Source organism: Notechis scutatus, chromosome 2 (assembly GCF_049901735.1).
Source record: "Notechis scutatus isolate UNSWTSFEM ecotype Mainland chromosome 2, rNotScu1.2, whole genome shotgun sequence".
Lineage (NCBI taxonomy): Eukaryota > Metazoa > Chordata > Lepidosauria > Squamata > Elapidae > Notechis > Notechis scutatus.
The window spans coordinates 55,545,212-55,571,298 of record NC_142010.1 but is presented as its reverse complement, the minus strand read 5'-3'; the positions used below and the strand labels follow the sequence as shown (position 1 = coordinate 55,571,298).

General features: G+C 39.1%; 1 protein-coding gene across 8 annotated transcripts in view; it reads left to right on the top strand.

The window, feature by feature from the left end:
* The window catches only part of CACNA1D (calcium voltage-gated channel subunit alpha1 D), a 249,273-nt gene extending 223,334 nt beyond the window's left edge, over positions 1-25,939 (top strand). For 6 of the 8 annotated variants that reach the window (XM_087954782.1, XM_087954779.1, XM_087954783.1 and 3 more), the window contains 8 exons: positions 2,954-3,067; positions 6,858-7,237; positions 8,544-8,573; positions 9,854-10,003; positions 13,018-13,181; positions 20,156-20,277; positions 22,306-22,614; positions 23,723-25,939. In XM_087954782.1, coding sequence (XP_087810908.1) covers positions 2,954-3,067; positions 6,858-7,237; positions 8,544-8,573; positions 9,854-10,003; positions 13,018-13,181; positions 20,156-20,277; positions 22,306-22,614; positions 23,723-24,016 — 1,563 coding nt within the window. In that variant the 3' untranslated portion in view covers positions 24,017-25,939. The remainder of the gene's footprint in view (positions 1-2,953; positions 3,068-6,857; positions 7,238-8,543; positions 8,574-9,853; positions 10,004-13,017; positions 13,182-20,155; positions 20,278-22,305; positions 22,615-23,722) is intronic. The other 2 variants (XM_087954781.1, XM_087954784.1) reach the window with 1 other exon arrangement.
* Positions 25,940-26,087: the final 148 nt, after the last annotated feature.

The following is a 26,087-nucleotide window of genomic DNA, read 5'->3' as shown; positions in this document are numbered from 1 at the left end:
TAACAGGGTTTAATAATAGAACACAGATCTCTTTGTGTAAGGAATGTGAAGGGAACACAGCTTCTGGGCACTGAGATAGGATGGACTCTGTGAAATCGAATGCTACAGTGGAGTCTGGACTTGACTACTACGTCTCTTACACCCACTGCTATAGTGTAGGTGCCCCACGTTTTAATGTTTTGATTGTGTGTGTGGTCCAGAATTGCGGGTGTCTTAACTGGTTTAATACTGCATTATGCAGTATTTTATTAGTAGCGATTTTTTGTAAAGAAACTTTTTAATGGTATAAACCAAACCAGGTAAGTGAAATCAAAAGTATTAGGATAGCATTCTCTTATTTAAGGTATTTCTATTTGTTGTAAGGTCTTATATCAGCAGTTGGTTGATTGGTTTCTAGTTTGTTTTCACAAAATTTACAAACAATAGTATTTTTTTAAAGTCAACCAAGCAACATTTATTTTAATGAAAAAGTGGAAGAATCCTGAATATTCACTGACATTGGGATTAAATATTACGTGCATTTCCTCCAGTTATTGATTATTAATGTTTTGATGAGGTTTATTATTTAAATTTTGAAAGTTGCATTTCCCCTGTGATTATTGTTTGAGTTGAGCCATGACACCTGACAGCTCAAATTTCATTGTTATTCATTAAGTACAATTTCCAATGTAGATCCTTTCTGTTATTTAGAATTTATTGTAGAGATAAGTTCAGTCATCTATATTTGTATGTAAAAATATGAGAGTTAATTAGCTTTTATTGTAGGTACCTTAACGAGTATCACCTATCTAGATGTAAATGTTTATACAGAAAGAGGAGGAAATGAGTTGGCAGTAATTAAACCTGATTTCAGACATCTTAAATTTAGATTTTATCATTCTAATAACTTTGTTTGCATTAGGGTTTAAATATAATTCTTGTAAAGCTGTATGTGTGATATGGTTTCTTATTATCAATATATCACATAAACATGGCACTTGGTAATAATGAAATGCATTTTATCTATGAAAGCTATTTAGTTCTCTGTAGAAATTTAAAAGGACAAATGTATTTATTTTTGTATTTTATTTTTTCAAAAGGAAAACAATAGTTGTGTTTCAGAAGTTTTGCTGTGGGAATGTGGCTGTATTAATGATTAATGTCATCATAAATAGTTGGTATCAATATATTTCCAAAGCACAGCTGCACTGAATTATCATGTCACTTTTAAGTTATAATCTTGTGTGTCGCAGAACAACCTACCAGAAAGATATTCCTGATCTGATAAAGTATTTATGGCTATCAAATTAAGATGAACTCTTTGAAAGTTGAAAATGGTTCTATTTTGGATGCATAATCTACAACTCATTTAGCTTGGATCGTTTTTCTCCAACCTTTGACTCTTGCTTTAGAATTGGTTTATTCGTTTATTTCCAGTCTTCCCTGCCCCTTTGTAGAATGAATTTGGAGTTGAAGGCCAAATCCCATGTATCTGGGGAGAATTGAATCAGAGTTAAACTTGAAGTGATGGATATATTTTTGAAGTTATGCATGAAGCTGAAATATTGAGTACAGAAATTTAAATACATTTCCTATATTGTAGACTTCCTCTGTAATAAGAAGCATGGTCTGATGCTGTATGATTACTTGATCATATTTTATTATGCAAGAAACATTTATGATCATTGCTTCTTACTGTTATTGATAAACCTGTTATAAAAATATTTTATAATTCCTCTAAAAATTCAGCAATTGGGTGAAATTTACTTTTTAAGCAATCACATAAGTTCTAAGCAATTTCTTTTGCAGGATGAGTAGGTATGAACATGTATGTATGAGCTGTTATAAGAAAGAATTCCATGAGGACTGTAAATGTGTTTACAATCATGTTTTTGATGCTTCAACTGGTAGGAAACCTAGATTCTGACAACCCTATGAAATAGTGTAATCAAGTAGAATCAAACAGGGTTATACTTGTCTTGTAGATGGTACCAGCTAACACATAACATATGTGGCTAGTGAGAGTAGAATTGAGAAGCACGTGCATCCTGTCATTTTCACATTTTGTTTTGGAATGCCTAATAAAACATATAGTAGAATAGGCATAGTATAATACATTTGTGGGTTTAAAAAATAAGTGAGGATTCCCTTAAGTTGAAATTTACATATGGTGACTGCATCCATGAAATTTTCCTTGTACAATACAGAAATTGCCTTCTTTGATATATTTTTCTCAAATTCTCAGTTTGGGATTCCAAATTAATGTGGGAGATGCTATTTCTTAGCTGAAATTGAGAAGTCTTCCAATTTTTAAAAAAATTTAACTTAATACTGGTTTGTAAGGCTTGCGTTGTTAGATTTTACTAGCATGATGCAATGTCCATGATTGATCCCATGCTAGTCTAGTTATACTATATTAAAAGCAGAGATGGTCATGTGGGGGCGATATGCAATCATCCAACATAAGAGTATACCACTAGAAATTGGTGTCAGGATATATTTCAGCAGCATTATCTTTGTAGGCTTACTGTCTTTCTTTTGTAAAAATCACAATGGTAATACATGCGCAAAGCTAATACAACCATTTTGATTATAAAACTCCCCTGTCCCCAAAGAGGAAGAAATAAAGCCAGAACGCCAGTGACCATATTTTTTTTACTCGTTGAAGGTTTTTTTTAAAGTAAAAATATGACGCTAGCTCTAAACAAAAGGCTTCTCTTTTTACTAGAAAAATTCTGATTTGCCTCTTTTCTGGTATGTTTACGAATCTAGAAGTAAGGAGTTTTAATCCAGAAAAGTAGAAATATGTATTTGGAAATGTTTGCATATTCTTGGACTGGAATGGAAACAATTAAGTTGCATGCCAGTCCCATTTGTTTGCAAGACACTCTTGGCATAAATCCTTTAAATGGTTAATCTAAAAGAAAAATATTTGGCATTTCTAATACACGTTGGTTATATTTTACATATTTAGGCTGGGCTTAGAACACTTCATGATATTGGACCTGAAATTCGCCGAGCTATCTCCTGTGATTTGCAAGAGGATGAACCAGAACAAAATCACCATGAGGAGGAAGAAGTATATAAAGTAAATGGCTGTATGATAGATGTCTTCAGTTTATAAAATAGACTTTTTTTCTTTCCTAAGCAAATGCAAGAATTTTCCACACAAAGTAATCAGTGCATTCCATTCATTTCCAAGTTATCCCATTATAAGCTCAGGTTTGAGACAGTCTTCTATTTTTTGACAAAAGAATTCCTTTAGTTACCAATCATGGTCACCAGTAGGAAATAATGTCACAAAGGAAATAGATATGGAACACGGAAGCAGTAATCCCCATACTATCAAAGCTAGTGAAGGCAAGCTACTTCTGAACTTTTGGTGTTCCCTTTGCAAATGTGTCAGAAGATTGGGCATATGCTCTGTTCTGTTTTGCTCAAAGGGCTGCCAGCTAAATCGATCCATTACCATGCTTATGACATCTTCCACATGGCAACTGAGCATCATGCAGAGATGATGATGTTTATAAGCCAATGACTGTCACAAGGCTTCTGTGAGTTCTTGAGACAGGCACATCAAATTATTTTGGATGTTTTACCATTTATTCAAAAAGCACACCAAAGTAAACAAACTACTTTTGATTTAACCACATTTCTTATCAAGTTAAGAGAAAGGCCATTTCTGTTCTCTTTCTGCCAGCCTGCAACATCTTGAGATTTAAAAGATGGACTACAACCTGTTTCTGTATTCAAAATTGTAGCCTACATTTGCTCTTATCTGCATATATTTTCAAGCTATAATGTTGAACTGACAGATTGAACATGGGCTGCGTTCATTCTTTCTTCTTCCTTCAGCTCTGGCTGCTGATCACTTCCATCTCTCTTCAACCCTACATCTGTATTAGGTAGAAAAAGTCTCATTGCACATTATCCTTTTTTAGTCTTCAGTGAATCATCTGGATCTCACCCAACAACTCTCTGCAATAACCTTCTTCTTCTCCAAATTTATCCTTGACCCAACAAGACTTCAGCACTATAACACTACCAGTTGCAATATAGGTGCACAAGCCAATATTTCAACAAATTTTACAAGCCCAATTTTCCGCAACAATCACTATCTGGTTCCATCTTGGTTATCAGCCATTACACCTCTCTCCGTCAAAATCCTTTTTCCAATTCTTTCCCTCTTTTTTAAAGACTCCACTTCTGATGTCAGCTTAAAAGCCCCTTCTTCCCCATATGACAACATTTTCCTATGAAAATTTCTACTGTCAAATTCTATTTACCTATTCCTAGAATGAAATATTTGCTTAGGGTGTCTGAGTGAGTATGAGAATAGCAAGAAAGAAGTTTTGGCTAGATGCAGACCATCCCAATAACCTTGCTCTATTCCTAGGGAAGAACAACTTCCAGTATCACTAGTGTGTCTACTGTTGTAATCAATCTCCCAAAGGTGTTTTTTCCTAGACTTTCTTGCTTTTATTTGAAGCCGTTTCACTTCTCATCCAGGTAGCTCCTTCAGCTCTGACTGGATGGTGGGAAATGGAAGGATTTGTATTCCTTGCAGACAGTCATTTGCATTCTTTCAGAGAGTCATTGAGGCCACTTGGAGGTTTATCTGTGTCCTCAGGATGCCTGCATCTGTGTCCTCAGTGCTTGTATCTCAATCTGAAGCACAAATGGTTCCTGTAGTCTGCATTTTTTCTGGAAATCCATTCATACTCCCGCACCATTTGAGTGTTCATCCCAAAGTGCACAACTAAATGTCTATGGAGATTCTCAGTCATAGTTGTCCCAAAGCACCTTTGGGATAATCATGACTTGGATGACTGAGCATCTCCATAGTTGTTGTAATCAGTGGATTTGGGGGCACTGGAAATTGTCCTTCCTTAGAACTATTAGTCAGCTGCAAATGCTGGGCTATTCTGACAACTGAACAGAAATTATTCTTGCCATTTAACTGAGAATAGAGCATGACTGTTAAAACCAATCAGGACTAAGACCTTCAAGGTTGTTTCCTCCTGCTAGTTATCATTGTATCTGTCTTCTTTAGATTAGATTCCAAGAAATTTCACTTTTAATTTCTTGGTAATGTGTAAAACCACTTGTAAAAACTCATAAAATTTCTTCTAATGGGGAAGTCAGATACTTAACAGAATATAATAGAATAACAGAGTTGGAAGGGACCTTGGAGGTCTTCTAGGTCAGGGGTCACCAACCTTTTGGACCTCAGGGACCACCAAACTCATAATTTTAAATCCAGCAAACCAGAGACCCTGGGAAAATCCCCCCAAAAGTCTGCAGGAAAATTCCCCACCCTGTTTTCCTACCGATTGATCATTCTTTATTTGGGATCACAGGATACTGCCTCCAGCTCTGTTCTCAGGGGGAGGGAGGGAGGGAGGGAGAGAGAGAGTAAATTTTGGCTTCATGCAAGGAAAGCAGCAGAAGCAGCGGAAGTTTTTCTCTCCCCCAAACTCCACCAGAATGGCACAGCCTCTTGGAGCAGGATGCCTTGTAGAGTCCCAAAAGCTCATTTTTGGCAGAGTTTGGGGGAGAGAAAGAAAGACTTTTGCTGCTTTCCTTGTGTGCAGCCAAAAACAGAAGCAGAAAGAAGCAGCCTGGTGGCCAAGCAAGTGCATGGTGGGGGGGGGGGCTGGGGAAGTTCCCCCCTCCGCCCTTTCCCCCCTCCCCTCACTCCCTCATGTTGTTCACAATGTAAGCGACGCAAACCTTGTGTTCCCACAGGCCATGTGGGTGGTGCAGCCTTGTGTTCCCGCGCAGCCTGAATTAATTGCTTTGGGGGGGTTGCTTTGGGGGTGGCATTTCTCTGAGGACCACCAAAATTTTCTTGTGGACCACGAGTGGTCCCCGGCCCACTGGTTGGCGACCACTGTTCTAGGCCAACCCCCTGCTCAGGGAGGAGATCTTATACCATTTCAGACAAATGGTTATCCAATCTCTTCTTAAAAACCTTTGATTGGTTTTCATCCATTGTATCTTGTCCTGCTTTCAGGTGCTTTGAAGAATAGCTTGACTCCCTCTTCTTTGTGGCAGCTCCTTAAATATTGGAACAGTACTAGCATGTCACTCCTAGACATACTCAGTTCCAGCAATCCTTCATACGTTTTAGCCTCCAGTCCCCTAATCATCTTTGTTGCTCTTCTCTGCACTCTTTCTAGAATCTCAACATTTTTTTTACGTTGTGGCAACCAAAACTGGATGCAATATTTCAAGTGTGGCCTTACCAAGGCATTAAAAAGTGGTATTAACATTTCATGTGATCTTGATTCTATCTCTCTGTTAATGCAGTCTAGAACTGTGTTGGCATTTTTGGCAGCTGCTGCACACTGCTGGCTCATATTTAAATGATTGTCCACTAGGACTCCAAGATCCCTCTCACAGTTACTACTATTGAGCCAGGTACCACCTATACTATACTTAGCCATATCTCTGTACATGGATAGTCAGCTAGAGCCACACAATTGCAAGATGGAATTAAGGATAACTTTCTCTTCATTGTCTGGAGAACAAAATCACAGAACTCCCAAGATTGTCAGTCATGTCACTGTAGTTGTGGAATGACTATCATATAATTGTAACAACAAATCATAACAAGCACCATGGTCTTTAAAATACAGCTTACAAACACTTTTGGGGAGAGGTAGGTAATACAGTTTGCTTAGCTGTTAATTGTAGGCATGTGAATCTGGGCACATTTTCAACTGCAGTGTGATATAATTGCTGTGAAGACTATTTAGAAGAGGTTATTGTGGTATTATGGCAACATGACTGATCTGAGGATGCCAAGTGAACCCACACAGGATATGCATGTGAAATTAATATTATGTTATTAATTATCACTTTTTATATTTCAGAGAAATGGTGCCCTGTTTGGAAACCATATCAATCATGTTAGCACTGATACAAGGGATTCATTTCAACAGATCAATACTACCCATCGCCCCCTGCATGTGCAAAGGCCACTGGTTTCGTGTATGGTGGACACGACTGAGAAAAATGTGCATCCACCAACAGGAAACTCTTTATTCCATAATCATCATAGCCATCACAACCACAATTCAGTAGGGAAGCAAGTTCCCAACTCCACAAATGCTAACCTCAATAATGCCAACATGTCCAAGATGGTAAACAGAAAACATGCAAGCACTGGAAGTCATGAACATATGTCAGAAAGTGGGAGCCAATCATACTCCAGAAAAGATCACCGGGAACGTAGATGTTCATCCAAAAAGAGGTAAATACCAATATATTTTTATAAATGTAAACTAAAATGTTACATTTGGTTGAAAATGCCAATCCTCGTGTTACTTTTTTTAAAAACCTTGAACTGTTATATTTGATTGTCTAATTTATTCATTGTCTAGTTTAATTTTAACATAACTCCATTGATCTGTGTGATTAAGTTGTAGCTTGCAAACCAGGGTATGGCTTTTTTGTTTTAATCAACTACTATCATTCTTTGGGCCATGTGATTTACTTATTTATTTTATTGAGATCCTGCCCTTATTATTTTTTATAAACAAGGCAGCAAACATACCTAATACTCCTCCTTCCTGTTTTCACCTCAACAACAACCCTGTGAGGTGAGTTGGCCCAAATTCACCCAATGGCTTTCAGGCTAAGGAGGGATTGGAACGCCTGGTCCTCCAGTTTCTAGCCTGGTGCCTCAACCACTAGACCAAACTAGCTCTTTATTGATCAAATTAATATAATCAGATAAATTCAACAACATTAATAGTTGAATAATTACAGTAGAAAGTGGTCTAAAGAGGACACGCCAAAATCAGTTAAGACAAATTGTTTCTCCTTTCTTTCATCATAGTACCGTATTTGCCGCGTATAAGACGACTGGGCGTATAAGCGACCCCCAACATTTCCACTCAAAATATAGAGTTTGTTATATACTTGCCGTATAAGACTACCCCTCTTCCACACACCTTCCACTTTTGCACTTTTTTTTTTTTGACGCACTTTTCTGCTTTGGACAATTTTGAAATGAGCTAATCCAATTTTGAACCAAGAATATGCAAATAGCTATGGAGTTTAGAAATGAGTTTTAAAAATATTTTTCATTGCTTACCATTAAGCGTAAAATATGTTGTAAATAAAATGAGAACACAGGAAACGTTCTCTTCTCAATACAGCTGATCTCTCTCTCTCTCTCTCTCTCTCTCTCACACACACACACACCAAAAACCCGGACACTGAAAAGGCTGCCAAGGAACAGTATATTCAATGCCTTCTCTTTAATCAAGAAACAAGGAATTCCTTAGAATCTTTTTCCCCAAGTGGCCCTCTTTAAAAAAAAAAAAATGGAGGTAACACTTTCATTCAAAAAGTCTTCCAGTATCTGGAGTCGCTCAGACATATTGAAGTGAGGCAGGAGAGTAAGTGAAATTTGAAATAATTTGTGAATTAAATCCTGTGGGAAAGTTTGGGTAAATACAAATGTATCCATTGATAAATACAATATAACAGTTACTTTCTCATCATTTCATTAAAATTCATTTTATTTTTTTCTCCATATTCTTTTTTTCTAGTAGAGCTCGTTATTATGAAACTTACATTAGGTAAGTATATATAAGGTCATATGGAAAACAGCACTTTATGCTTCAATAAAACTCATTGAAATGAATCATATAAGCCTTTTTCAGTCATTATCTTTGCAGATGATGCTGAAGCATGAAACTGAGGTCTATGTCCTTCAGCATAGCGTATGATATGAACATAGCTTTGGCCCATATGCTGAGCATGAACATTGAGCAATATGCATGGAGATTTTCATGCAGTCCTGCACAGCTGTATATACACCTTGGCTTGGCTGTAGTTGGGGATGTATCCTGATGCACAATATTAGGACTAGAATTACAAGACTAGCGATTGACCTTATCAAAATACCAGAACTGGATTTAACCACATTTTTATGAGGTGTTCAGTTAGAAAGGAGTGGTACCACTGTGACAGGTTTCTCTTATGTCTCAGTGGTATAATTCCTCAACCTGAGGAGGCCAGGTATGCAAGCTGATTTTATGGAATAACAGTTGGAAGGGACCTTGGAGGTCTTCTAGTCCAACCCCCTGCTCAGGCCATTTCAGAAAAATGGTTATCACATCTCTTCTTAAAAACTTCCAGTGTGGAGCATCCATAACTTCTGGAGGCAAATCGTTCCACTGATTAATTATTCCTTATCAGTGGTTGAATATTTTCTTTGAGGAAGGCATTCAGTCTATAGGAAGTGTAGTAAAGTTTACTTGATTATATTATATGCTCTGTTGACCTTTACTACAGGTAGTCTCAATTTATAACCATTCACTTTGTGATCATTTGAAATAACAAGGACACTGAAAAAAAGTGACTCACAATCATTCCTCACACTTACAACTGCCACAGCATTGCCACAGTCACATGACAAAATTCGGGCACTTAGTAACTGTCCTGTATTAACAATTGCAGCCTCATAGGATCACGTGATCATCATTTGTAACCTTCCTAGACAGCTTCCAACAAGCAAAATCAATGGAGGAAGCTGGATTGGATTAATGACACATGATTCAGTTGCAGTGATTTGTTTAATAACCTGACAAAAACGCCATAAAATGGGAATGACTCACTTAGCAACTGCCTTGCTTAGCAGTAGAAATCCTGATCCCAATTGTGGTTGTAAGTTGAGGACAACCTAAGTATGTTTTTGGTATTTTTTTCAACCTTACTTTTGTTCTTTTAAATCCTTTTATTTTATTACTGTTTCAGTTCTTGCTAATTGGATTTGGGAAAAGATAGAGAGGGAAGGATTTACATAAGTGTTTTTTATATAAAAAGTGATAAAAATATATCTCTGTTCTAACTGTAGGTCAGAATCGGGTGACAGACATTTACCTACAATTTGTCGACAAGATCATGAAATTAGAGATTATTATAATGATGATTGCTATCTAGATGATCAGGAATATTTTAGTGGTGATGAGTATTATGAAGAAGACAGTATGTTGCCAGAAAACTGGTAAGTTTCAGTTCCATTAAAAAAATAATGTAGCAGCTCTTGTACATCAGAGATGAGATCTTTCTGTAACATCTCAGGATAGCTTATTCAGTTTGTAAATGCCTTGAGTGGGTCCCACCTCTTCCCGCCTCCCCCTGCCCCAGTTCCTCCTCACCTCTGCTGGAACTCCTGAGAGGACTCCCTCAATAGGGTTGTTTGTTTCATGCTTTACCTACCTTCCTTGAAAAGAAAGGCAGAAGACTGACAAGATTCAGGAGTAGATCCTGACAGTTCCTTTCTGCATGATGGGGAAAGGAGGACCCTAAAAGACCTGCTGTTTCTAAGAGGATATAAAGAACAATGGTTTCCATTATCCTCCATGTGATGAAACAAATAGCATCTGGGGGCCTGGAGGAACTTCAGTCCTTCTCCTCTCATTTATAAATCTACTCAGAAGTGTCACTAAATTCTATGCATGTGAGCATAAGCTTTAGCTTTACAATAGTTAATGTGTGTGAATTTTACCATGCTGCATTTTATTGCCTTTGCTGTTATATTTTGTAAGCTGCCCAGAGTCGTGATAGATTTGTGTGAATAATAATAACAAAAAAAAACCACCCTTAGATAATATTTCCATCTGTCAATTGTAAAAGGCCACAATGCTTGGATCCACACATACTTATACTATGCTGGATACACTACCACATCTCAGGTTCTTGGGAAGAACTTGAGGTGTATGAAGGAAAACACCATCAAAATAATTAGCAGCTGTGACTTCACATCATTGTGAACAGATAATAGAAGAATAGAAAAGGGACATGACAAAAACAGAGTATTACGGGTCCAGTACATTAAAAAAAAAAAAAGCAAAGCTGATAACAAGAAGACCTAGCAATACTAAAAGCAGGAAAGTTGACAAAAGAAATAGAGGAGCTAATTTTGGCTTCACAAGCCCAGGCCTTAAGAACAAATGCATACAAAGCTATAATTGACAAGAAGAGACAGTAAATGCTACCTCTGCAAAGAAGCTGAAGAAACTGTGGACCACCTAGTAAGATGCTTCAAGAAGATCATGAAGATTGACTACAAACAATAGTATGACAAGGTAGCAACAATAGTTCCTTGGAATATCTTCAAGAAATACGATTTTCCTGCAAGCAAGAACCGGTGGAATAAAATAGACATAATAGTACAAAATGAAGAAGCTAAAGTGCTCTGGGACTTTAGAATTCAAGCAGACAAGCACTTGCCACATAACACCCCAACTTAACAACTATTGATAAGAAAGACCAAAAAGATTCTGGATTGTGGACATAGCAATACCTGGATACAGTAGAATAGAAGAGAAAGAGCCGGACAAAATAATGAAATACAAAGTTCTGCAAATAGAAATAGAACAACTGTTTCAAAAGTAAGCAAAGGTAGTACCAATGGTAATAGGCATTATCAGCAAGGACAAAATCACCATCAATCAATTGCAAATGGCACTTTATTTGGAACAGTTTACATCCTGTGATTCTTTAACAATACCTACCTATCCCAAGTCTTGGGAAGGACTTAATAGGTGCATAATAGGTGAAATCCAGGCTAAACATCTGGTTGATTGTGCAATGAACCATAAAAGAATTCTATATCAAATAGGAAGGAATTGGGTGAGAAAGGAAAAATGGAAATAATGGATCAGCAAAGAAATCTTATGCTAAATTTTATATTTCATAGTAGATTATACAAAATAATTGATTATTCATGCAATTACTGTTGCTAGACGTTGCTGGATTTTTTATTTTTACAATTTTAGACATCTATAATATTAGAGATGTTTAAGCTACTCTTAATACTGGGCTATCAAACTCTGTCTTAACTTGGTTTTACTCTTTAGTGACAAATTGTTGAGAATAATTTTCATTTCAAATAACAAAATGCTGCAACCATGGTGTAATTTGATTCCCACCAAGTTATCAATGTCCCACCAAATTCCCATGTTTTGGTTATGCTTGGGATCTAACTGATCCATATTCTTCAGTAGATTGTTTCATCAGACTTAACAGTGCCATTTTCTCTCTTTCCTTATTAATCACTGATCAATACAATTTCCCCATTTGTGTGCTGTTTTAAAAAGTGGCCTGTCAAATCTCCTGTGAGTTGTATGAGTTCTGTACTTTAGAACAGGGGTCCCCAACCGCCGGTCCGCGGACTGGTACCGGTCCGCGGAACAAGTCTTACCGGGCTGCTGGTTGCTGGGCGCCGCCATCTTTTTGGTAAAAAGTGCTTCCGGTGAGCTTTTCTGGGTAGAAAGCTCACCGGAAGCACTTTTTCATCAAAAAAGATGGCGCGCATAGCGCTCGGTGAGCTTTTCCAGGTAGAAAGCCATTTCTACCCAAAAAGCTCACCGGAAGCACTGGCGCGCCATCTTTTTCGTCAAAAAAGATGGCGCCGCCCAGTTGATGCCGGTACCGGGCCGCGGCACCCAGCTGATGCCGGTACCGGGCCGCGGCGTCAAAAAGGTTGGGGATCACTGCTTTAGAAAAATAGGATGCTTGGAACTGAGGTTTCTTGTAAAGAGAAGGAAGTTCTTGCAACAAGTGCTGGTTACAAAATTGCAGGATGGAAAAAAGAGCAAGACCACTCCAAAGTATTTACCAAAGTGCATTCCCCCCACCATTATGCTTCTCTAAGATCCTCTCATTTATATTTAAAAATAGAAAATTGACTGTGAAATATAAACATAGCTCCAAAATAAATTTGCTGGAGAATGAGTTGATTACTGTAAATCAATTTAATGCTGTCCAGATATATTGGAGTACAAGATTTAGAAATTCAGTTTGTGCATTCCTGACCCAGATTGGTGGGCAATTCTGGAACCTGACCGAGGAGGCTATTTACTATTACTCTTTTCCTTCTTAAAAATTATTTCAGTGTTTTGTTTTTCTTTGGGGCGGGGGGGAAGACTTTATAATTTTAGGCAAGTTAGGAATTTTGGGATCCCTCAGTTTTCTATGGTGATCACTACCAATTATCTGTTTCTTTACCTTTAGGCATTCTCATGACTACCATAGCACATATCACTGTAATGATTTAGATTTTGAACGGCCAAAGGGTTATCATCACCCACATGGTTTTTTTGAGGAAGATGACTCACCCGTGTATTATGATTCCAAAAGATCTCCTAGGAGACGGCTGCTACCTCCAACACCTGCATGTGAGTTCACTACAAAAGCTGGCTTCATGGATGTGTTTGCTTTACTGTTACACCCATGTGTATTCTCTGCCTATGATCTCAACTTTATTTGATTTGTGTCATACAAAGGGGAGATCCCAGTGACCCAAGGGAAAGGAAGCTAGGAGAGGGGTTTCTTTTTTGGGGGGGGGTGCTTCTTGTAGCTTCTCATGTCTCCTTTTTATAGCTGAGGAACACTGTTGGATTTCATACACAACTATAATAGCAGAATGAGTTCATTCACAGAATAACAACATGATCAATAATTGTGGATTACTTTATCTTTATATTTGGATTGCTTACAATAGTTGCCGTTCCCCACGCTACTGGAAATATGTCCTTAATTTTCTCCAACAGCCAAAATTAGAGTTGATGCATATTTTAATTAATTCAGATGCCTGCAATTTAATATTTAATTTTGTTTAACAAAATAGCACATCTCAACCGAGAAGCCTTTTTGAAAAATTAGAGAACTTAATAACTAAAAATGCACAACCCCCACAATAAATATTGAAATTAATTTTAACTTGGGAAAAATACATATTCATAATAACAAAATAACATTGTAAGATATAAGGCTGTGCCATGGTGTGATACTGGCACTTCTCTGCAATATCTATAAGGAGCCAAGCCTTATCTGGAAAAAAATTGTAGCTGCTAAAAAGGTGCTGGATACAGGTGCTACATTCACATTCGTGCATGTTCTATAGCAGGTTTTCCCAACCTCAGCAACTTTCAGATGTGTGGACTTCAATTCCCAGAATTCTCCAGTCAGCATGCTACCACATTGCTGCACAGCCTGCTAACCAATGTACTATTCAAATGGACATTTATAAAATAATGCTTAAGACACAACAATAACCCTGTGAAGCAGGTTGGGATGAGACAGAGACAGAGAGAGATTGGCCTAAAGTCATTCAGATGGCTTTCATTCCTAAGCAGGGTCTACAATTTACAACTTCCTGGTTTCTAGGCCAGAAACCCTCGGGACCACATGAGCACAAAGCTCATTCTTCAAAGTTTGAGAGAAAACTTTTAGTTCTCCCTTACAGATTAAGAAAAAGGAGGGGAGAGAGGAAAGTATGTAAGTGATCCTTATGAAACACAAATGTTGCAAAACAATAATGATTAGAAATCTGATTTTCATAGAAGCCTGACCTGTTATGTATTAACATGCTTACCTGCAATTGGTCGGTCCGTGGTGGCAGTAAAATTGAAGAGCCATCACTGGACACAGCCACGAGCAGTCCGACTGTAAAAGGGCTGCCGTGGTCTCTTTGGTGCTCAGTCCTAGAATGAAGTAAAGGCGACTGGTTACTATGCTGGTGTCCTGAGTCTTATTCCCGCGATTTAACACTGGCGACGAAGGTGGGATCTTGAGACAAAGGGAACCAGCGAGCATGTGGCGACCAACGAACACCGGCAACTCGTTGAGATGAAATGGCTGGAAACAACACGCCACCTGCACTGTTCGATCCAGCAACCGAAGACTGGGAATTGTACATTGACTGATTTCTCATGTTCCTCAAAGGGAGCGACCTCAATAACATATCCGAACACAGGAAGTAAGCCGTCTTCCTTACACATTGCAGTCCCGCCATATTCAAGATGGCCAAAGTGTTAGCGGCACCCACTGATGTGAAAATGATGGCCTGACCAGACCTGGAAAGAATACTGAGGGCTCACTACACACCAACCATTTCCTGCCTCATCAAATGACACGAATTTTATCGGCATGACCAAAAAGAAGGTGAGAGCATCGGCAATTTTGTTGCAATTCTGAGGGACATCGCTGGGTCATGCGAGTTCCTAAACATGGATGAGGCCATGAGAGACCGAGTGGTCCTGGGACTGAGAGATCTTACACTACAAGGCTGATTATTAACAAAACCCAAAATAATACTCAAAGATGCAATAGAAGAGGCTACCACAGCAGAAGCAATGCAGAAATCGGTGGCCGCCATGCGGAAAATGAATAAAGTGCCACCAGAAACCCCAAAAAACACCACCATAACCCACCACAAGGACATCGAGTCCACATCAGAAGATGAAGAGGAAGGTGAAGGGGTAAACCAACTCCATTCAGAAAATGGCAGAAGGGACCGGAATGGAAAAAGGAAGGAATTTGGTTGTGCCGACTGCGAGGGGAACCATCCACGTTCCGAGTGCCGTTTTCTAGATACAACCTGAAAACATTGTGAACAGCAGGGACATATTGCTAGGGCATGCCGAGCCAGAAAAAACTACGGCCATAGACAAAGATGGAACACCCTCCTCCCCGAGAGAGAGAGAAACAAACAGGAACCAAGACAACCGAAACAGGCGAGGAAAAGAGATGAGCAACGGAAGAGATGAAACACATCAGACGGTGACCATCGGACACTGAAACACGACAAATGCCAGGAAAGTATATGTCCAGGTCACCATAGAGGGCCAACCTTGTTGGATGGAAGTGGATTCCAACTCATATTTATCAATGGTATCATGGGACACTATAAAAAGACTAATACCAGATATGAACCAGGAAGGACTCGAAAGACAAACACTGATGCTGAAAGACTACCAGGGAAACAAAATACCCGTAGTGGGCACCGGGCAATTCAAGGTAACATTCAAAAAATACACCAGTCCTCCCATTAACCATAGTCGACCGGAATCGACCAAGCTTACTGGGACTCGAATGGTTTGCACCATTGGGAATTGAAGTCACAGGGATAAAACAGTATCACCAAGACAGAGTGGGAAGAAGACCTGATGGAAGAATTCCGAGACGTGTTCGACGGAGAGCTGGGCAAATACCAGGGGTCCCCAATTTCCTTTAATCTAAACCCAACCATAGTCCCTATAAGGTTATATGCGAGGAGGGTTCCTTTCATGCTCAAACCAAAGATCAATGAGCAATTGGATAAACTCATCACACAAGGGGTTCTAGAGCCAATTGACCACGCAAAGTGGGAAACCCCAATTGTTATGCCAATTAAACTAGATGGGTCTGTGTGCATCTGCGGAGATTACAAAGCAACCCTTAACCACACGCTCCAACAAAGCGCATACCCTGTCCCAGTGGTACAGCATCTATTACATTCCCTTGGGGGGGAAATCTTTGCGAAACTAGACCTCGCACAGGCCTACCAACAATTACCCGTTGACCCCAAAACAGCAGAAGCCCAGACAATCATAACGCACAGGGGGGCATTTAAATGTAACAGATTACAATTTGGCATCAGCGTCGCCCCAGGGGTGTTCCAGAGCTTAATGGAACGTCTATTGCAAGGGATAAAAGGGGTGGTGCCATACTTTGACGATGTCCTTGTATCAGCCAAGGACAAAGAACAATGCGGGACCGCCTAAAGGAAGTCCTAAGTAAATTCAAGGAGGCGGGACTAAAAGTAAAAAAGAAGAAGTGCCAATTAGCCGCCAGCAAAGTTGAATTCCTAGGATACCTTATAGACAGCGAAGGAATCCACCCCACAGAAAATAAAGTCAGAGCAATCAAGGAAGCCCCCAGACCCGCGAATAAGACTGATCTGCAAGCTTTCTTAAGACTCATTAACTTTTATAATATATTCCTACCACAGAAAGCAACCATTGTGGAACCACTACACAGATTGCTTGACAAGAAAGCAACCTGGGCCTGGGGGCAATGGGAAGAAACGGCACTCCAGTAAATAAAAAACTTGATCACATCAGACCGTGTACTAATACAATACAGCAAAACACTCCCAATAACCCTAACCTGCGATGCATCACCTTTCGGCATCGGCACTATCCTCAGCCACATATTACCAGATGGGAAAGAAGCACCCATAGCATTCTATTCAAAAACTCTGTCAAAGCCGGAGCGGAACTACAGGCAACTAGACAAAGAAGCATTGGCTGCTGTCACTGGAATCAAGCGGTTCCACGAATATATCTATGGGAGAACTGTCACCCTAGTCACAGATCACAAACCACTCCTGGGCATCATCATAGGAAACAAAGCTACACCTAACATACTGTCACCCCGAATGACGTGGTGGTCGAAATTCTTGGCTGCCTACAACTACAAATTAACATACCGACCTGGAAAGGACATAAATCATGCTGATGCGCTTAGCCATTGCCCTCTACCTGACATAGAAGACAACCCAGCACCAACCACATTGACCCTCCATTGACCCTCTAGAAACATTAGAAAACCTACCCATAACAGCAGCAGACATCGCTAGGGAAACAACTAGAGACAAAACCCTGGTGCGAATTTTAAATTGGGTAGGAAAAGGATGGCCAGAGACTGAGATCGATGAGACCACCAAACCGTTCCGGAACAAACAGAACTCTCAATGCTGAAGGGGTGCGTACTATGGGGGGATCAGGTGGTCATACCAGACGTTTTAAGGAAAAGCATACTAGAAATGCTACATGAGGGACACCCGGGTATTATAAAAATGAAATCCCTGGCAAGGAGTTATGTATGGTGGCTAGGGATGGATAAGGAAATAGGGGACTGGGTGGCAACGTGTAAGCGCTGCCAGGAATCTAGGCCAACACCCCCCATAGCACCAAAACATGAATGGGAAACACCAAGGGGACCATGGTCAAGATTACACATTGATTTTGCAGGCCTAACCAAAGGATACACGTTTCTAATAGTCGTAGATGCTTACTCCAAATTGCTAGAGGTAAACATCATGCACTCCACCACGACAGAAGCTGTCATTAGACAGCTCAGGAAACTTTTTGCAACACATGGATTGCCGGATTTAATTGTATCCGACAATGAGCCACAATTCACAGCAACAACATTCAAGGGATTTTTAGCACAACACGGGATAAGGCATGCACTGACAGCACTGGGACATCCGGCGATGAACGCATGGTATGTTACACAAAGGAAACATTACAAAAGCTAGGGCCAGGGGAAACACAAGAAAAGATAGATAGGCTACTAAGCATACAGCACATAACACCCAGTGCAGCAACAAATAAAGGTCCAGCAGAGTTACTAATGGGGAGGAAGCTAAGATCACACCTAGACAGACTGCACCCCATATAGTCCAGAAAAACCAGCAGACTCTTCCAGTAACTGCCGCACATTTCAAACAGGGGACCCAGTATACGTAAAAAACCTTACGGGAAAACCATTGTGGATACCAGCAAAGGTAACCCAAACAACCGGGCCCTGTTCGTACAGGGTAGACACTGTGGACAGTAGGAGCTGGAAGAGACACATAGACCAGCTCAGATCTAGAGCTACGAGGGGAGACACAGACCGACCCATGGAAAAGGGGGGGTGACCCCTCAAACATAACCATAGGGGAGGGGGGAGACCCCTTAAACAGACAAAACACAAGTAGAGAGGGAGGGAGAGACCCTCCATGAGCAAGAAGAACAACAGAAGAAACCCTAACAACTACAAACACACAACAACCACCACTAACATTAGCCCCGGTCGGAAAATGCAAGCACGTACCTGAGACCAGGGAAGAAGGCAGATCGTGGAGACAGGAACAAGTCTAGAAGGTTAGCGGGAAAGTGGCCCCTGGCGGAAGCGGCCAAACCAACTCAACCGGCCAGGAAATTCCTGGCGGGAGCGGAATGACTGACTCAACCTTCCAGGAGGTTCCAAGAAGAAGGACGGGAGGAACAACAGATCCATCCGAACAGTCCAGAGGCCAAACCGTGACTGAGCTGCGCAGGTCCAGTCGAAACCATAAAAGCCCCGCCTACCTATGTGATTACGTACGGTAGGCGAGGCCCAGATTGGTTGGACCGGACCAGGTGGGGAGGGGTGTTATGTATTAACATACTTACCTGCAATTGGTCGGTCCGTGGCGGCGGGAAAATTGAAGAGCTGTCACTGGACACAGCCATGAGCAGCCCGACTGTAAAAGGGCTGCCGCAGTTTCTTTGGCGCTCAGTCCTAGAATGAAATAAAGACAACTGGTTACTATGCTGGTGTCCTGAGTCTTATTCCCACGATTTAACATGACCCATATTTTACTCAGTCTTACATCACTCATTTCTACATCACTTTTGATTTTCAGTAAAGACACAAGCATTTCTTAGAAATTAACACTCTTTAGCAAGATGATCTGATTTGTCTTAGATAGAGATCTGGAAGTAGTAATGTTGTCTTCTACAAGGTGAGATTAAAAATTGAAACTTCCTCATAACCTAAGTTGTGAGGGCAAATAGAGTTGAAACTTCCTGATAAAGGAAGTTCCTGTGAAGGCAAGTAAGAGGCCCAGGAAAAAATAGCTACTTCTTGTGCTTTCATAATTGTATAGGTTTTACCTCTGATGTATGTAATAATTAATATAGCATCTCATTGTGCTCCCCAATACTCCAGTACTTCACAGATTGGAAGTTGGTGGCTGGATGGCTGATGGCATGATCTTGCTTGCTTTCTTCTATCTGCCTGCCCATCTACAAAATTAAGGATGGAAATAGGAATGCTCTAAAATGTCTCTGAGAGCCAAACCATTCTCTTTCCTTCCCTTGTCTTAACCTTTCCAAGGCCGCTCCCCGACCAGAACAAAATTAAACTGCTGAAATACAGTAGTAAGATGGCCATATTTCAGTAGCACAAATTAGTGCTAGGAAACTCAGAGTGAGCTTCAGAGCAAGAGCCTTCTGGAAGGTAAACAACTCCATTCGTACCAATAATTAATCTCTCACACATCCATACAAGTATTAACAAAACAAACTTAGACTCTGCTCCTCTTGGACTGTCATCTTGTCACCAGTAAAGCAAAGCAGTGGGTCAGGATGTCTTTATCATCAAGGTTATGGTTGTCCCAAATATGCTTTTCAAAAAGCAATTGGACTTTCTTGGGTTTTTTTCCCTTGAAAAAGTTTAGCTTCTCATCTAAGAAGCTTCTTCAGTTTGAACTCCACCTTAACATATTAACCCAACTGCTCCTATGACAGCTCTAGAAAGCAGTAACAACCCATTCCACCTTTTCATATTTCAGCCAATCGCCGCTCTTCCTTTAATTTTGAATGCCTCCGCAGGCAGAGCAGTCATGATGAATTGCCACCTTCCCCTACCTTTCATCAACACACTGCTTTACCTCTGCATTTAATGCAACAGCAGGTAAGTGAAAGCTTAACTTTGGCTGCATAGCTTTGTAACTCTGTTTTGAAACTTGCAGATACAGCTAGTCCTAAGTTTATGATAACAATTGGGACCAGTGTCACTAAGCAATGTGGTTGAAAAGTCCAGGGTCAAATCACCGCATTGTTTCATGATGGTAATACTGGCAGTCCTGCTTGTCATTGTGACAGCAAGATGCATGGGAAGCAGTAGGAGTTCCAGGTAAGGAGTATGGGAGTGCAGTAGGAAGGAGATACTATTGGAGGGAATGGCTCGCAAGACCCAGAGCAGGCTACATATGAGCATAAGAAGGCCAGGGATGGCACAAACACAAGTCTGCTGTGGCAAGGCATGAGTGCAGGAAGGCCATCGGGACTTACCAGACTGCTTTGTTCTGACCAAGGCTTCCTGAGACAGTAACAATCATACGCTGTTCCCCAAAAACTTTTTTTTAAATATCAACAGCTGTGAATTATATACATTCACAGTCCGTAATGAGTCCCAAACAGTTTATGAATAGTCCAACAGAAGTCTGCCACAGTCTTTCAAGATAAGATAAGCACCCACCTTTATCTCCCTTGAAATGCTGCCAATGACTAAATTGCCAATTAGTTGTACAAGTCCAAATGAAGCACAAAGTCAACACGGAGCTTCAGAGTTTAAACCAACCAAAACGAACAAAGTTGCTTCCTGCAAAGGCTTATGTCCCTTTGCTCCTCCTTTATGTCTTATGGGAGAGGCCAAGCCTTACTCCCGAGTCCCCCTTTTGTCTTAACTGTCCTTGCCTTTTGGCAGCTCTGCCCACGCACACACTGGGAAGAGGCTCCCCCTGTTCCTCTGCCTCACTGATGTCAGATTCTGGAGGCTCCAGAGTCAGCACATAACTCTCAGATGGCCCTGCCCCCATCTCTATGTCGGACACAGAATAGTGGCTGCCTGGAATTGACAGCCGAGGTTCCCTACATCAGAAGTATTAAAAATAATCAGGTGATAGGTTACCCCTTGTCCATATTTTAAAATAAGGGAAATCTCCAAAGAAAGAGAAGGAGAACTTTCCCTTATTTGTCAAATTTGTCAGGTTCTGAGTATTGATATCTGTGAAACAAGCTGAGAAACTAAATGGTCTTTACTTGAGTTGTAAAACAATTTCATCACCAACAACACTGAAAAAAATCTGGGTATTCCAGCTAGATTTTATCTGGGCAGAATCACTAACAGCAAATACAGTCTGATTCTGTTTATCTTTCCTAAATCAAACATCCATTAAAAAAAACATCTGGAAAGAAGCCATCATATTAAAAATTGCTTATGATGAGTTTAATTGAGTTACAAAAATATATTTTGAAATATTATACATAAAACCCCACCCTGGAGATGTCAGAGAACAAAGATAGAATAATTCTCACATATAGATATTGTGATGGAAATGTATTATGTATCTACATACCTGTGTCTTTCTGTGTGCATCAAGCAGTATTCATAAACATTCATATAATTAAATGGAAGGTGCATATAAAACCTTAATCAATTCTGAATATAATTTACCATTATTTCTCATGAAACAAGAAAGCAGAGAGAAGTCAATTAATCTTCCATGGTAAACAACAAAATTTTAGGACACTTCATTTGAGAGTCTCTGGCACACATTAATGGTGTTACATATGGGCATGTGGGCAGAAAAGCAAATAATGGATTTTGAGGCCAGTACCCTAATACAGGAAACATCCAATGCTAATCCAAAATCCAAAATAGTTTTCCAAATCTACAAACAGCTGCTAATAATACATGTTTAAATATGCTTTATTATGAACCAGAGAAGAGAAATAAATGAAAGTTTCCTGTATGAATACATTAAGGAGGGGAGATATTTTGTTGTCCCTTTATCCCTTGCCCTCCTTTCATTTCAGTTTTTAAAACCCTAGCAACTTGGAATGGCAGGGGCAGCTTGGTGACTTCTCACAGCTAATACTTAAGGAAACACTGCCTCTATAAGCTTGGAATGGTATGAACATTTCATCTCTTCCTCAGGTCATGGCAGTTGCAGGTCTGGATGCCACTAAAGTACATAGGCATTCTCCGAGTCGCTCAACACGTTCCTGGGCTACACCACCTAACCGGGATCGCATCCTTTATTATACACCTCTTATACAAGTTGATCAACCTGATTCTACAGAATATATGAATGGTAGCTTGCCGTCTTTGCATAGGAGCTCCTGGTATACCGATGACCCTGATATTGCATATCGGACATTTACACCAGCGAATTTGACTGTACCAAGTGATTTTAGGCATAAGTATAGTGACAAGCAGAGAAGTGCCGACAGTTTGGTAGAAGCGGTAAGTGTTTCAGACCTTTGTTCTGAGGTGGTCATGAAATAACCTCTGAAAATGGAGTATTATCTGACCTTATAAATATTTTGTTTTCTCATATTACATTGTAAAAAATAGCCCTTAGACTTATATATAGCTTCACAGTGCATTATAGCCCTAAGCGGGTTACAGAGTCAGCATATTGTCCCCAACAATCTGAGTCCTCTTTTTACCCACCTCGGAATGATAGAAGTCTGAATTTACCTTGAGCCAGTCAGGATCGAACTACCAAACTGCTTGTAGCTGGCAGTCAGCACAATTAGCCTGCAATACTGCATTCTAACCACTGTGCCACCACAGCTCAAATTATGCATTTGTTTTTCTTATATTCTTTTCCAGACAGAGTAAAGAAAATTTATTCTTCTATTTCATTTTTATCCAGAAGTACAGAGGTTAAGATAGTGTCATTTACCAAGTTACCTTAGATCTGAATTTGTTTGTTTTTATTAACCCAAAGAGAATGCTTTAATATTTCACTGAACATAAGATGCTTGTACTGTATAATATATGTAAGCATTAAATATGATCCTATGACATTTGTGCATTTTGATAATAGTTTTTCCAGTCCTCAAGTTTCAAAATACAAAGACATAATCTGTCTAGTAAGCAAATGGCTACTATTGGCAATTCTGTATGCCCTAGTTGACGGCAGTCATTTGAATTTTAGCTCTGAAAATAGCAGATATACTTTTTTAAACATTGTGTTCTAAATGTGTAGCCAAAAAAAATGGATGTGGGAGGTTCAAAGCAAATGTTCAGAGCATTCAGATACATTCTACACATGCATGAACACCTACTTCCATGTATCAATAACCTTTGGATCTATGTCAAGTAATTGATTGCCTAGCAAATATTGATCAGTGGTATCAAATTCCTTGCTAGATTATAAAAAAACAAAACGGAGTTGGAAAATATTGAAGGTTTCTAAGCTTTCATCTAATAACCGCTTTAGTTGCCTTCTTTTGAGAATCTCTTCAGCAATAGATCCAGGCTTGCTCTATAAGCTTCTGCTGTTCTGCACCATTGCTTTTGATAACATAATGCTAATCCAATGTTTATGTGGTTACCTTTTCAGGTGCTTATATCTGAAGGATTAGGACACTATGCAAGGGACCCAAAGTTTGTTTCTGCAACAAAACATGAGATTGCAGATGCTTGTGACATGACTATTGATGAGATGGAAAGTGCTGCGAGCCACCTTCTCAATGGAGACATTAGCAATGGAACTAATGGTGACATGTTCCCTATTTTAAATAGACAAGATTATGAACTTCAAGAATTTGGTCCTGGCTTTAGTGATGAAGAGCCGGATACTGGAAAATATGAAGAGGACTTATCTGATGAAATGATATGCATTACAACCTTATAGTATTTAGTGAGGAGGGAAAATAAGTTTGATTTTAAACAAACAGAAGTGCCTCATAGTTCTATGATGCTAGGCACTAGTTGGAATCAATAAGGAATCAAGTTTTGCATGAGTGATGATATTGTCATGTTGTGAGGAAGCCATACTTTTATTTATTAGTACGTGTTTCCAGTATGATGAATCAGGATTCGAATGATTTCTTTAAGGCCTTTGCTACAGAGTCACGAGCTCATCAGGGAATGAAGGCGGATCTTTAGAACCAAGAAGATTCTAACCCGTTTGTGTTAAAACAAAAACAGAGAAAGTGGAAAGATTGTTGTCTTCCAATTGTGTTCTACTGCCTTCCAGGGTGTTCACAATTCTCAGTGGAAAAACGATTGGCACTTTTCACAAGGTCTTCAGAAGGCTGTGGTGATGACAATCAAAGATGTCATTACCTCTGATCACAAAGCATATCAGAAATCCACTGCATTCAGCATATCCACTTAGATATATTATTTTAAAATTTGCTTATTATTATTTTTTTGAAAAAGTTCCTTAATACATTTTATCAAACTCTTTTTTGCAAGAGATTGTTTCATCCGCTGGTGAAAGCGTTTTTCTCATATGTAACAGCAGTTTACATCGCAAAATATCATTAAAAAATAGTCTGTTTTATGACTATCATATCAAGGGCAAAATACACTGGAATATTTGCATTTTTACTAATGCACTTACAACCAGGTTAAAGTAGAGTTAGATAGGACAGTTTGTTAAAAACTATATAGCAGAGATTATTGTGAATAAATTCTAATCTACCATAATTTGTATTTGTAAAGAGATGTTCTATATTTTGTAATTATTGTACCGTAATTGAACCGCAGCAATATTTATGGAGCCTCATTATTGTAATTCTTCACTGAATTCTAAATAGAAGTATTTTTACTTGGACTGTATAGCACTATAGAATTAAATATTTAAATAGAGCCACCTTCATTATAAAATGTTTTTGAAGTAAAGATTTAAAAAAAACCTTGATGCAACAGAGATTTTATAAAATATTTTCAATCAATTGGATTCACTTTACAATGTTAAGATATAGAAAATGAGCAATTACAATCTTGTATTTGGAAAGCTATTTGGAATCTGCTGTCTTTTTGACAGAAAACAAACTGTAGATTTATTTATCTCTACGACAACTCTTGCAATAACAGCTAGAAACAAGAATAATCAAAAATTCTATCCGTTTGGCAATTCTTTCAATTACTTTGAAATAAACACGGATTGAAGTTCCAATCCTACATTTTCCTGATAGAAAGCCCTATTGTATAGAATGCGATTTCTTAATGAAGATGCATAGGATCGAACTACCGTGAGCATTCTTCTTGGTAGAGATTTCCTACATAGATATAATTTACAAGATGGATAGTTAACAAATTACACGGCTTGACGTGGAATGTATGATGATGATGATGATGATGGTGGTGATGATGATCTACATAACCAAAACATTCCTAAACTGGTGAGAATATGGCATGGTTGACAAACTTTTTGATGTTCTACATGTGATGTTTCAGGATTTGTTTTTATGCAATCAAAGGAGGGCTTCAATGTTGTTTGTGATGCAGTAAAATCCCGATACTGAAGATAATATGATTTTAGAGATCAATAAATATAAAAAGTTTATTTTATTAACATTGGATAAATGAACTTGTTCTGCCAAGCAACTTTATCAGGGTTATCTGTATTAACAAAATAGGTAGCAATTGTCACGTTTCAAAAGTGTGACATACACAGCTAAGATTAATATAAACATTTTTGTACACAGTGACAATTTGCTATGAATACCTTACAAACCTCTTCTTTCAAATGTCAGGAGAGAATTTAAAGGTTTGTACATCATTTCTTGACCTACATCATTTTATATGAAAATAAATGCAAAATGTTACTGAGAATAAAATTGTGTAATAAAGTTATTATATTTTGTCTCTTTTTACCAACATATGCAATTCTAAAGATTGGTGATTTCTTTTGGCCCCATTGTTCTGTGTCTGAACTATGGGATTCTGCAGGCATTAATTCATTTTTCCAGAAT